The sequence below is a fragment of the Mustela erminea genome, chromosome 18 (assembly GCF_009829155.1).
Source record: "Mustela erminea isolate mMusErm1 chromosome 18, mMusErm1.Pri, whole genome shotgun sequence".
Lineage (NCBI taxonomy): Eukaryota > Metazoa > Chordata > Mammalia > Carnivora > Mustelidae > Mustela > Mustela erminea.
In genome coordinates this window covers 40,205,153-40,216,463 of record NC_045631.1, presented here as the reverse complement: position 1 = coordinate 40,216,463, position 11,311 = coordinate 40,205,153, and the positions used below count along the sequence as shown (strand labels likewise).

At 45.2% G+C, this 11,311-nt stretch overlaps 1 protein-coding gene across 5 annotated transcripts in view; it reads right to left on the bottom strand.

Annotated features, from left to right (window-relative positions):
* Positions 1–3: 3 nt before the first annotated feature.
* Positions 4–11,311, bottom strand: part of WIPF2 (WAS/WASL interacting protein family member 2) — a 51,050-nt gene continuing 39,742 nt past the window's right edge. For 4 of the 5 annotated variants that reach the window (XM_032322499.1, XM_032322500.1, XM_032322497.1 and 1 more), the window contains 3 exons: positions 6,597–6,806; positions 5,136–5,237; positions 4–4,889 (listed from right to left, as the gene is read on the bottom strand). In XM_032322499.1, coding sequence (XP_032178390.1) covers positions 4,849–4,889; positions 5,136–5,237; positions 6,597–6,806 — 353 coding nt within the window. In that variant the 3' untranslated portion in view covers positions 4–4,848. The remainder of the gene's footprint in view (positions 4,890–5,135; positions 5,238–6,596; positions 6,807–11,311) is intronic. The other variant, XM_032322502.1, reaches the window with a different exon arrangement.

The following is an 11,311-nucleotide window of genomic DNA, read 5'->3' as shown; positions in this document are numbered from 1 at the left end:
AAATCAATAAATAGGTAGTTTATTAATCATATTAATAACAATGATGGGTCAAATAATCAGGGATTCAGCCAATCTGGGAAGTATGGATGAAAATGAAAGGAGGCCTTTTCCCCCCTCCCTCTCATAAGTTTTTATATCTAAATTACGTGAAAGTGATTCATACACACACCCATTATGAATCAGTATGGGAAATAATTTCAAAATCTTTCCTAGCGATGAAAGCGCAAGGTGAGCTCATTAAGTCTTGGTGGTGATTATGTCAGCTGACCACAGTAAGCAGAGAATGTCTGGTTCATTTTTCACACCCCAAGTCGAAGTTCAAGAAAGCCAGCCAAGATTGCAACGTAAAAAGCAGGGAAGAAAAAAAGCCAACACCCGCAATAACAATAGACACATACAGTCCATCTGCTGTCCCCACCCTTTTCTTCCATACCTCAGTGGGACAACCTGCCATGCAACACAAGTAGAAAGAATCCTAAGAGATGTGAGGAGAGGACACAAGGCCAGAGCGCATCCTGGGTCCCCTGAAATCATGGGCATCGGGAAGGTAAGATGGCAAACGTATAAATGATGACCAGAACTACCAGAGTCACCCAGGTGAGCATGGGTAACAAGAACTGTGATATTCAAAATATAGCAGGAATGGAGGAGGGAAGAACCCTGGGAAGCTGCAGATGCTTCTGCCCAAGTCAGTGTAGCTACCTTCTTAGAGGTTCTAGAGTCAAACCACCACACTCAACAGAAGCAACAAATGTTCTCCGCTCCCTATGCCACCACTGGAGGCAGTGTTCCAGACAAGAGTACACAGTTTTCAGGTGTTTGTTTTTGTTTTTAAGCAAGGTTTAATTAAACTGCACGGCTTCCAGAAGAAAGAAGTGTACCAAAGAATCCAACCTGAGACCAGATTATACATTGTAGAGGGGTGGGGGGTGGGGGGGAGGAATCACTGCTTATTAGGAGGGAGCACTGCAATTGGAATATATCTCCAAAATAAATCATACAATAAATTATTTTTTAAAAGAAAATAAACTGATCCACATGCAAAGATGGACACACACACACACACACACACACACACTGCGCACAACACTCTAGTCTTTTATTCAGTGTTGACTAGCACTTCCATGCTGGTCCCGTGGGAAAGGACAAAGGTTAGACATAAGAAAAGAAGGCTTGGCCCCTCTGCCACCAGTGGAATGAGATTTAAGACAATTCGAGAGGAAACCCACTAAGGTGTTAGAAACAAGAGTAGAAGGAAATAGTTATCAAGGAGGATTTTAATTGCTTCAAAGAGAGAGAGGAAGAAAGCACAGAAATCTAACACAAGTAAAGGCACAATGACCGTGGAGTTGAATGGAACCAAATCCTTCCTTCAGCTTAACAATTATCCTTCAAATTTTTTTATGTGTTTGGAAGGTGGCTGTAGTTTTGTTTCATTTTGCTTTTAAGAGATGAGTCTTGAAGGCAGAGTTGTAATGCCTTCCATTCCCTAAATCAGGGTGGCTTACAGAAAGCCACCTTGACCACATTGCCAGGGACTGAGATTCAGTAGGGAAAGAAAGGCTACAACTGGAATGTGAAGAATTGGATTTGCAGTTGACTGTAGATTGGGTTTCCAGAAGGACAGACAGCTCAGTGTAGTGCCATCAAAGGGCCTCAGATGCCCTATACTCCACCCCCAGAGCATTGCAGAAGGAAAGGACCCTGGAGTCACATTTTTCCCCCACTCCCATAAGCACTCAGCCTACAGATTATTTCAAGTGATCAGGAGAATTAAAACACACCCCAACCCTGAGTTGCTCTGTAGCAAGTCTATTTACAATTTTTCTCACCTCTCCCTGGAGGTAAATCTGGATTTCAAGTTGGGAAGCTGTGGGGTGAGGGGATGCCCCCAGTGCAATGGCCAGTGGCTAGTCTCCTTGTGTTGGCCAGTTGGGAGGGCTGGGATGCATTTCTGGAGACAAGTAGTCTCACATCCATCAGGTGGGGTAGCCCTAAGCACCCTCACTCTGGGAGCCCAGGCCGTGAGGATGATGGGGCTCTGCAGCTGGAGGAAATCCCCCAAACCAGAAGAACCCAGAAAAACCACACCTGGAATATCAAAATGATTTGATCCAAGTTTGGTGACCAAAGAAGAGGGGGGAAGAGGGGCATATAGCTCGTTTAAAAACCCGGAAGCCACTGCTCTGCTTCCCAGAAAGGGTGGAAAGAAATTAAGTTTTTCCCACTAGAGAAAAACATAAAACCAAACCCACCCAGAGGCTTATAACACAGCTTCCTGATGCTTAGTTGGGCAATGTCTCTTCCTTCTGGGAGGGAATTAAGGGGGTTAAGGGGACTGGGCAAGAGTCTCAACATGAGACCACCCCATCTCCCACTGAAGAGACAGCACTCCCACAAGCAGGTAAGAAGAGCAGGCTAAAAGGTGAGAAGTTTTAGTGCTCTTGCAGCCAGCCCACCTTAAATCTATAGTACAAGCTTTTTACAACATACAAAATAGATCGATAACTATGAGGATCACATTCCCATTCTTCAATAGTAAATATACATGATAATAAATCTGTTATTAACAGAGGGACAATAAGGCAAAGACATTTAAATAGGTACTGTGCCATCAACATGCTCTCAAGAAGAAAATCCCTCTGATTAGATCTAGGCCCAGGCATTTTTTTCATGAGGCCAAGAAAATTAGAATACTATCAATACCTATGTGACACAGTCCAAATGCTGGGGAGTAGGAGAGGCAGCAGGTCACAGAGGAGGAACATATCAGCCCCAATGAAAAGCTGGGGTTTGGCTTTTACTTGTGATACTTATTTTGAAGCTCTATGTCTGAGTAAAGGGGGAAAAAAGGATATACTTTGATAATATTATACAAAAGGCATCAACTCCCATTTCAAAAACAAATGGGAGGACTTCACAGTCCAAGTTCAGTAACTGGTCAGCATCTCCCCTGGAACTCTGCTGCAGGGTTAATTCTTGTATTCTTTTTCCCTCCACTCACGTCCTGTCTCAGCACTACTGGCTTCAGAATGCTGGGGATACTGCTGAGAGACAACTGTTAACAGATTTGAAAATAAAAACGATAAAGAGAATGATTAGAAAAGGTTTGGGGACAGACTTCATCATGGTTTGTCCCAAGAGTCAATGTAGTCCAGGGAACGGCAAAGGATAGCAGACCCTGAATAAAGAACCCAAGCTGAGAGCTCTCCCACCTGCATGGGAAGACTTGGGTTTCTCTGGGCACCATGCACAGATCCTTAGTCTGTGATCCAACAGACTGAAGAGGTCCCAAAGGTAATTTAAGCCTGTGATGTACCTGGTGAAAATTTTTATTTGGCTTTCCCCATCCACTTCAAGGAATAGCCTTGGCTCCTCCCCTGCTCTCACTCCAAGCTTTGAGCAATCTCTGCACTCAGCAAGAGTTGTAGCAAACCAAACCATCCATATGTAGAGCCCAGGAGCTCCATCCTGCTGTGAGAGAATGGTGAAGTCCCATCCCATTATACAAGCTCAGTTTCTACCTAGACTGGGGCCCTCTATTTCCCCTGTGTCCTTGAACTAGGACCTGGAAGACGAAAAAACATATTGCTGGCTGCCAAGGAAGATCAACTGGACTGAGGCACACTTCACCAAAGTCTTTGTGCTTCCTGGCACAGAGGAATCTGACTGTCCCCATAACCTTCCTCACCCTTCTCTATTCTGCTATATTAACCCCTGCAGTCTTGCAAAGGGAAGAGTAGTGGAGAAAGGAACAGAAGTACCTGCTAAATCAGATGGGCTGTGAACTTTGGAACAAATGGGCCTTAAAGTCCTTCATAACCCACAGAGTTGACCCTTCCACGAGGTGCTTCACCTTCCCTTGTCATCCCGGGGCACCCAACAGGGGCTAAAGTCTCTGAGCAGGCCCCCAGGGCCAGTCAGAAAAGACTTTATTGGTGTCAAGGCCAACACTCTATTTTTCCATCTCCCACTGCAGGTTTTTGGGAGTTTGTGAATCTGTAATGAATCAAAGTGACTTGTCTCTTGAGGGGATGGGCAGTGCAGAGAGGAATAACAGCCCTCAGCCTCAGCACCCTGAGGAAACAGGCAAATGGGCAGGGAGTCCCAGAGGGCACAAATGGCTCCTGGCCCCTTTGCTGCAGAGAAACTGACTAGCTCTAAAAGGATCCCCAGTTTATTTCACCCTCTTTTTATTAGATGTTTAGTTCAACTGATTAGTATTTAGTGTTTATAATATCCAACTTCTCCCTGGGTTGGTGGCATGGGGTGGGGTGAGAGCAAAACCAAAATACCCCTAAACAGAAAGCAGACCCATTTCTTTGCCTTTTCTTCAAACTTGACCTTTAAAACAGATCACTTCTCTGCAAATTCCTTTCCTGTTTCACTAAAAATGCCCACCCCCCCAGAAGTCCTGGCCATGCCAGCCTCCTAAATGAGGAAAAATAGTACAACGGCCACGCTTCCCCCACAGTGGGTAGGAGAAAGTAGGAGTACAATTCTCCACCCTGCCCCAACAATGAGTTCATTCATCATAACAAGGCACCTTTCCCCAAGAGGAAGGCAGGAAACATGGAAGCGTTTTCCTCATCTGGCTAGCAGGGCTTGCAAGAGGAGGGATGGATGCAGGGTTTGAGACCCTACTGTCAATATAAAGAGTCCAATCACCAAGTCTAGAGACGAGATGCATAGATGGAGGTGAGTGGGGAGGACGCTTGGTGTCTAGAGATGGGTTGCACTGGAGAAACACTTCAGGAGCTCTCATGCAGGTTTCAGGGGAATGGAAGGGACCATCTGAGCAGAGGAGAGGGTCCATCCTTTTCCTGAGGAACAGGACCAAGCCAGGCTTCACCTGAGAATGGGCGGCAGAGGTGGGGCTCCACGGGCAGCTGAAAAATATAAAAATAAAAACCACATTCATAAGGTCAACCACCAAACCCTGAATAACCTGAACATTCCTGACATGAGAGACAGGTTCTTTAAGCTAACCTTTAAAATTTAGGGACTGGTTCTGTTGTTCCCTTGTTTTCTTAAGAAAATGCAGATGAGGAGAAACAAATTTAAATCTAAGAAAAAATGACCAATTCTACTTCCTACAGAATTATGGAAAAACTTTCATTGACTACTCTTCTCACCTCGGTTTGTTTTGCTGGGATATATTCTCTGAAAGTGTTTATATTCTTCTGGCGCAGGAAAGTCTTCTACTGGATGGAAAGAATACTTTGACTCAAAATCATCTGGGAAAGGAACAGAATATTAAGTCAAATCCTCCTTTCTTGTGCTCCCACATATTTTGTACCACTTCTGACCTCCACCCCTTGCTGATCTCCCTCGAATTCTGATGGACCACAAGGGCCTGCCTGGCCCATAACTGAGGTTCCTGAGGCCAGCAACAGCATCTTTCTATGCACTTTGCATGCACAGAGGATATGCTCAGAGGCTCTTTACATTAAGGAATGAGTCTTTGAATTAGTCCTGTAAATCTTTCCACCAAAAATCAGGCACTTAACAGGAAAGGAGCCCAGCTGTTTGCACGGGAAGAGAAGGAAATACAGTTCTGTTTCAGTTAAAAACCATCTTAGAGGCTGTCACCATGGGAAACCAACTGAACTGAATCCACAGATTGGTAGACATTAACTTAAAATGGGAATTTCTGTCACCAGCTTAGTGAGAGATCTGACCAGATAATTCCCCTAGGGCCCAGGTTACCCTCATTTAGCACTACCACAGAGCTGGAACAGCCATCTCATGGCCTCCGCTCCCTCTTTCCCTGGCCCCTCTAGAAGAAGGCTCAGATTTTTCAAATGGTATAGCTCAAACACATTCCAAAAACCCTGGTCCACCAGTTAGGAACAGAATGAGACTGGGGGCGGAGAAGAGGCAATGATTCAAGAATCTAGAGTGTCAGGTTTGAAGGAGACTGTACAGATCTTTCTAGGGATCCTTAACAGAGGATCTGAGGAAACCCTATGGACAACCTTTGCTTGGGGCTCCATCTTAGGATCAATGAATCAGAATCTCTAAAGTGAGGCTGGAGACTCATTTATGACCTTGGAAAAGTTAAATCTGATACACTCCTGATCTCACCAACCTCCTCATTTCACAGATGAGGGAAGTGAGGCCCAGAGAAGTGAAGTAACTTCCTCAAAGGAGCACTGCTAGATCGTGGCTCTGTATTATTAATGTTGTGTACCACGGGTTTTTGTTGTTGTTGTTTTAAAGGTCCAGAAAGGCCCTCTCCTTCCTAAGAAGATACATCATTCCTGTCTGAATAATCCTGAAAAGGATAGTCTCTGACCTCAAAGCTAACCACAAATGACCCTTGGGGAGCAAGAGAGTAGCTTTGGGGCTATTAGCACAACACCTACCGATTTTACTTCCAACTCGTCTAAAGCAATCATACCTAGAATTCATATCAGGCAAGGGAAGTCAATGGAGGGGACCCAGAAGTCTGAGGGACAGTGAGGAGAGAAACTGTTGTGAACAAAGGATACCCAGTGACCATTCCTGCTCTAGAGTGGCCACTGGAATTAGTGAAGTCACCACAAGAACTATGAGACTGAAACAGCGATTACTGTTACCCAGCTATTACTCACCCAAGAAAGATCGGACAGTGGTAATAGAATCTCTGTGGCCATTCCTCAGGGGTGGTGGAGGAGGAGGGGGTGGCCCAGCTGGCGTCCTTGAGGGAGGAGGTGGGGGCTTTCCTCGGCTCAAGGGTTCTGACCCATGCATTCGGTACGGTGGGGGGGGAGGGGGAGCATCCCTGGCACCATTTCGGATCATGGGTGGCGGGGGTGGAGGAGCTGCAAGGAAAATCCAAAGCAGTTAGGCTGAGATACAGAGATGGTGAGGGATGGGGGAATTTGAGAGATGTATGCTAGGAGTGCCTTGGCGCCTTCCCATGGAGCCGGGCTCTGGGAGCCTCTAGGCAGCATGTCAGGTATCCAATTCACCCTCCTCTCACTCCTATTCAACAGCGGGAACATTCTTCCAGATCCCAAAGTCCAGAATAAATGTGTGACCCTTTTCATTTTCCGTGACAAGTCAATCAAGAATTCCGCCTGCTCTTGATCTTTTCCCTGCCTTCCTCCACAATCCTAGTTCAAGGCTTTCTCATATTTAGCCTGTTCCACTGCACAAAGCTTCCCAAATGTTCTCTCTCATCTCTTGCCATTCCAATCCATCTGCATACCAACTCACTAATCTCCTCCAAAATACTTGCTCAAACTTTTCCATTTCCTTTATCATGAAGTTTCAAATCCTTGGCTTCTACCCCAACTGTGCCACACCCCATCATCCTCCTTTCTTACACAGCAATTTACCATGCCAGGCAGCCTGATCTCACCTTCTCCTCTTCCTTGCTTGATTCCCTAGGCTGAGAATCCCACTGTCGCCGCTGTTATCTCTCTACTACACTATCATACTGTATCATAATTTTTCATGTTATGTGTCTCTTCCCCAGCACACTAAGTCAGGGCAGTGTCCAGTCATCCGACTTCCCAAGCTCAGCCAAACGTACAGCACGCTGCAGGCACACCATCATGTGCTGGCTAAACTAAACCATATATGCTTTGCTCTTGTGACTCCCCCAAAAGACGCGGAAATGCCATCCCTCTTCCCTCACTACCAAGCCCTACCTCTCCTTTAAGATTCGACTCAAGCCCATCTTTTCCAGGCTTTCCTAAAGCAATGCACTCTATTCTAATCCCCTCCTTTTTTATTCTCCAACAGCATTTAGAGGCTGTGTCACTTATTCTAGCACGTAGTAGTACTGACTAAAATGAGTGATTCTCAAAATATGTATAGTAGGTTCATCTGCAAAAGTTGCGTATCTCCAATGATAGGCTCATTGCTCAAAAAAAACTGGGAATGCCTCTTCGGGAATTGCCTCCAAACCCAGTTTCTTTTTTTTTTTTTTTTTTTTTTTTTTAAAGATTTTATTTTTTTTTTTATTTATTTGACAGAGGGAGATCACAAGTAGACAGAGAGGCAGGCAGAGAGAGAGAGGGAAGCAGGCCCTCTGCTGAGCAGAGAGCCCGATGCGGGACTCGATCCCAGGACCCCGAGATCATGACCTGAGCCGAAGGCAGCGGCTTAACCACTGAGCCACCCAGGCGCCCCAAACCCAGTTTCTAACCAGACAGACCCATAAATATTATATGATGTTCACATCTCATTTCTTTTTTTATTTCATTATTATTATTTTAAAGATTTTATTTATTTATTTGACAGAGATCGTAAGCAGGGGGAGAGAGAGGGGGGAAAAAAGGCTTCCTGCTGAGCAGAGAACCTAATCCAGGACTTGATCCCAGGACCCTGAGATCATGACCTGAGCCCAAGGCAGAGGCTTAACCCACTGAGCCACCCAGGTGCCCCTTTTAAAAAAATTTTTAAAAGATTTTCTTCCGGGGCGCCTGGGTGACTCTGTGGGTTAAAGCCTCTGCCTTCGGCTCAGGTCATGATCCCAGGGTCCTGGGATCGAGCCCCGCATCCGGCTCTCTGCTCAGCGGGGAGCCTGCTTCCCCTCTCTCTGCCTACTTGTGATCTCTGTCTGTCAAATAAATAAATAAAATCTTTAAAAAAAAAAAAAAGATTTTCTCCCTCTCTCCCTCACATCTTTCTTTTTTTATTATTTATTTATTTACTAAGATTTTATTTACTTATTTGACAGAGAGAGACACAGCGAGAGAGGGAACACAGCAGAGGGAATGGGAGAGGGAGAAGCAGGCTTCCCGCTGAGCAGAAAGTCTGACATGGGGCTCGATCCCAGGACCCCAGGATCATAACCTGAGCCAGAGGCAGACGCTTAACAACTGAACCACCCAGGTGTGCCTCTTTTTAATTTTTTTAAAAGATTTTTTTTTTTTTTAAAGATTTTATTTATTTATTTGACAGAGAGAGATCACAAGTAGGCAGAGAGGCAGGCAGAGAGAGAGAGGAGGAAGCAGACTCCCTGCTGAGCAGAGAGCCCGATGCGGGACTCGATCCCAGGACCCTGAGATCATGACCTGAGCCGAAGGCAGCGGCTTAACCCACTGAGCCACCCAGGCGCCCTTTTTTAAAAGATTTTTAAAGATTTAAAAGATTTAAAGATTTTTTAAAAGATTTTCCCTCTGTTTTACAAGAGTGCATGCACACATGTGCGCTGGCTTGGGGGAGGAGCAGAGGGAGAGGGACAAGCGGACTCTGTTGAGCATGGAGCCCAACATGGGGCTTGATTCACGGCTCCAAGATCATGACCTGAGCCGAAACCAAGAATCAGATGGCCAACTGACCGAATCACCCAGGTGCCCTTCATATCTTACTTCTGAGGTCACATAACCATCAATAAAAATATTCATACTTACATCTGACTCCACATTTCAAAAATAAAATTCACACCTAAAGGCCCATTTAAAAATGTGGCATGCTGGGTGGGTCAGTCAGTTAAGCATCTGCCTTCAGCTCAGGTAATAATCCCAGGGTTCTGGGACCACGCCCTGAATCAGGCTCCCTGCTCCCTCTCCCCATGCCCCTGCTTACGCACTCTCTCTCTCAAATAAATCAATGAAATCTTAAAAAAAAAAAAGACAAAATGCACCACCAAGTAGAAGGCAACATCAAAAACGTGTCTGAAGATATGGCAACGTCACTGGAATAGGTTCTAAGTAAGGTGTTTGTAATTATGTTCTATTCTTTTCATTAACTAACAAAAAGAGCAGCCACCATTTGTTTGATTTCTGTTATATTCCAGGCCTGGTCCCAGGCACTTTATAGGCATTACACTTTAAAAATTCTCCCGCCACTCCCACAAAGTATGTGGTATTATTCCTACTTCACAAATGAGGAAACTGGGACTCAGGGTGTTTATATGAGGTCACAGATCTAACAGACTCAGCACACTTCTGCTCTTTCCACTATGCCCACACTGTTTTTCATAACTATCCCAAGTACTATATTAACTTCCCCCCAAATGTATAACCCACAGACGGAAGTTTGTGGTACCAATGCCATGTCCCATAAGTAGCTGTTTCCTAAATAATACAGGAGAGACTAGTTGCCTTAACAGACAACACTGGTTTAGTGATAAAGAGTGCATCATCTATCACCTTCTTCTTCTTTTTATAAGTATACTCTACACCCATTGTGGGGCTTGAATCCATAACCCTGAGATCAAGAGTCACATGCTCTACTGACTGAGCCAGCGAGGCACCCAAGAGTGTATCTTCTTTTTTTTCTTTTTTTTTTTTTTAAGGTTTTTATTCACTTATAGGACAGAGAGAGAGAACATGAGAGGAGAGAAAGTCAGAGGGAGACGCAGACTCACGGTGGAGCTGGAAGTCCAATGCGGGACTCGATCCAAGACTCTGGGATCATGACCTGAGCCAAAGGCAGTTGCCTAACCAACTGAGCCACCCAGGCCCCCAAGAGTGTATCTTCTTATTCCTCCTAAATTACTGCTGGAACTTCTGTAGAGTGACCACAGTTATGAATGAAACAGTAATGGGATGATTTATGTAGACAAGGGGATCAGCACTGTAGGCCCAGTAAATGTTAGTTTTTGGTTCCCCTAAGATGCACTCTGAATGTCTCCCTCACTCTTTTCAAGGTTTAAGTATGAACAGGTGTTATTGGAAGCAGTAACTTCACAGATCTCCAAACCTTGATTTCATCCCAAATCTTCCCAAACCAAAGCTCTTTTAGGTCACCTTCTAAATATTTCCCTAAAACCCCGATTTCTCAGGACCCTCAGAGTCTGTATCTATTCTAGGGGAGGGCCAGGGATTATAAGACAGCCAGGGTTAGCTAGGCTCAAAAGGATAGCAGCTTGGGGCGCCTGGGTGGCTCAGTGGGTTGGGCTGCTGCCTTCAGCTCAGGTCATGATCCCAGGGTTTTGGGATTGAGTTCCGCATCGGGCTCTCTGCTCAGCGGGGAGCCTGCTTCCCTCTCTCTCTGCCTGCCTCTCCATCTACTTGTGATTTCTCTCTGTCAAATAAATAAATAAATAAAATCTTTAAAAAAAAAAAAAAAAAAGGATACCAGCTAGACACTGGACAGGTGGCAGTGATTAGAGCCAAACCAGACTGGCCAAATAGAGCAGGACCAAGAGCAACCTGCTTGCTCCTTCGCAGCCCTCCCCCAGGGATGCTCGTCCCAAGGTTCTGCCATCTCCAGTAAGTTTCTGGGCTCTTTGTCACATACAGTTTTAAGACCGTTTCAGGTGACAGAGCTGGAACCCAAGGACCATAAGAAAGAAGCAGTTTGTAAAAGAAACCTGGGGTGGGAGATCACCTTTTGTAAACCTAGGTAAACCCAATTTTGAGCATGT